The sequence below is a fragment of the Oncorhynchus nerka genome, unplaced genomic scaffold, assembly GCF_034236695.1.
Source record: "Oncorhynchus nerka isolate Pitt River unplaced genomic scaffold, Oner_Uvic_2.0 unplaced_scaffold_1111, whole genome shotgun sequence".
Lineage (NCBI taxonomy): Eukaryota > Metazoa > Chordata > Actinopteri > Salmoniformes > Salmonidae > Oncorhynchus > Oncorhynchus nerka.
Window position 1 is genome coordinate 45,001 of NW_027040208.1, and position 1,186 is coordinate 46,186.

At 62.2% G+C, this 1,186-nt stretch overlaps 1 protein-coding gene across 2 annotated transcripts in view; it reads left to right on the plus strand.

The window, feature by feature from the left end:
- LOC135570089 (Krueppel-like factor 12) overlaps window positions 1-499 on the plus strand; it is a 23,165-nt gene extending 22,666 nt beyond the window's left edge. For both annotated transcript variants that reach the window (XM_065016155.1, XM_065016154.1), the window contains one exon: window positions 1-499. This exon is cut by the window's left edge and continues 33 nt beyond it. In XM_065016155.1, the coding sequence (XP_064872227.1) occupies window positions 1-149 (149 nt within the window). In that variant the 3' untranslated portion in view covers window positions 150-499.
- The last annotated feature ends 687 nt before the right edge of the window (window positions 500-1,186 follow it).

A 1,186-nucleotide genomic window follows, 5' to 3' on the forward strand; every position in this document is an offset into this window, starting at 1 on the left:
GCACGTGGCATTTTGCCCGTTCTGACGAGCTGACCCGCCATTACAGGAAACACACGGGGGTGAAGCCCTTCAGGTGTGGCGACTGCCAACGCTCCTTTTCCCGCTCAGATCACCTGGCCCTGCACAGACGCAGACACACACTGATCTGAGGAGGAGGGACCTGGCCCTGCACAGACGCAGACACACACTGACCTGAGGAGGAGGGACCTGGCCCTGCACAGACGCAGACACACACTGATCTGAGGAGGAGGGACCTGGCCCTGCACAGACGCAGACACACACTGATCTGAGGAGGGACCTGGCCCTGCACAGACGCAGACACACACTGACCTGAGGAGGGACCTGGCCCTGCACAGACGCAGACACACACTGACCTGAGGAGGGACCTGGCCCTGCACAGACGCAGACACACACTGACCTGAGGAGGAGGGACCTGGCCCTGCACAGACACACACTGATCTGAGGAGGAGGGACCTGGCCCTGCACAGACGCAGACACACACTGACCTGAGGAGGAGGGACCTGGCCCTGCACAGACACACACTGATCTGAGGAGGGACCTGGCCCTGCACAGACACACACTGATCTGAGGAGGAGGGACCTGGCCCTGCACAGACACACACTGATCTGAGGAGGGACCTGGCCCTGCACAGACACACACTGATCTGAGGAGGAGGGACCTGGCCCTGCACAGACGCAGACACACACTGACCTGAGGAGGAGGGACCTGGCCCTGCACAGACGCAGACACACACTGACCTGACGAGGAGGGACCTGGCCCTGCACAGACGCAGACACACACTGACCTGAAGAGGAGGGACCTGGCCCTGCACAGACGCAGACACACACTGATCTGAGGAGGGACCTGGCCCTGCACAGACACACACTGACCTGAGGAGGGACCTGGCCCTGCACAGACACAGACACACACTGATCTGAGGAGGAGGGACCTGGCCCTGCACAGACACACACTGATCTGAGGAGGAGGGACCTGGCCCCGCTCAGACGCAGACACACACTGACCTGAGGAGGAGGGACCTGGCCCTGCACAGACGCAGACACACACTGACCTGAGGAGGGACCTGGCCCCGCACAGACGCAGACACACACTGACCTGAGGAGGAGGGACCTGGCCCTGCACAGACACAGACACACACTGATCTGAGGAGGAGGGACCTGGCCCTGCA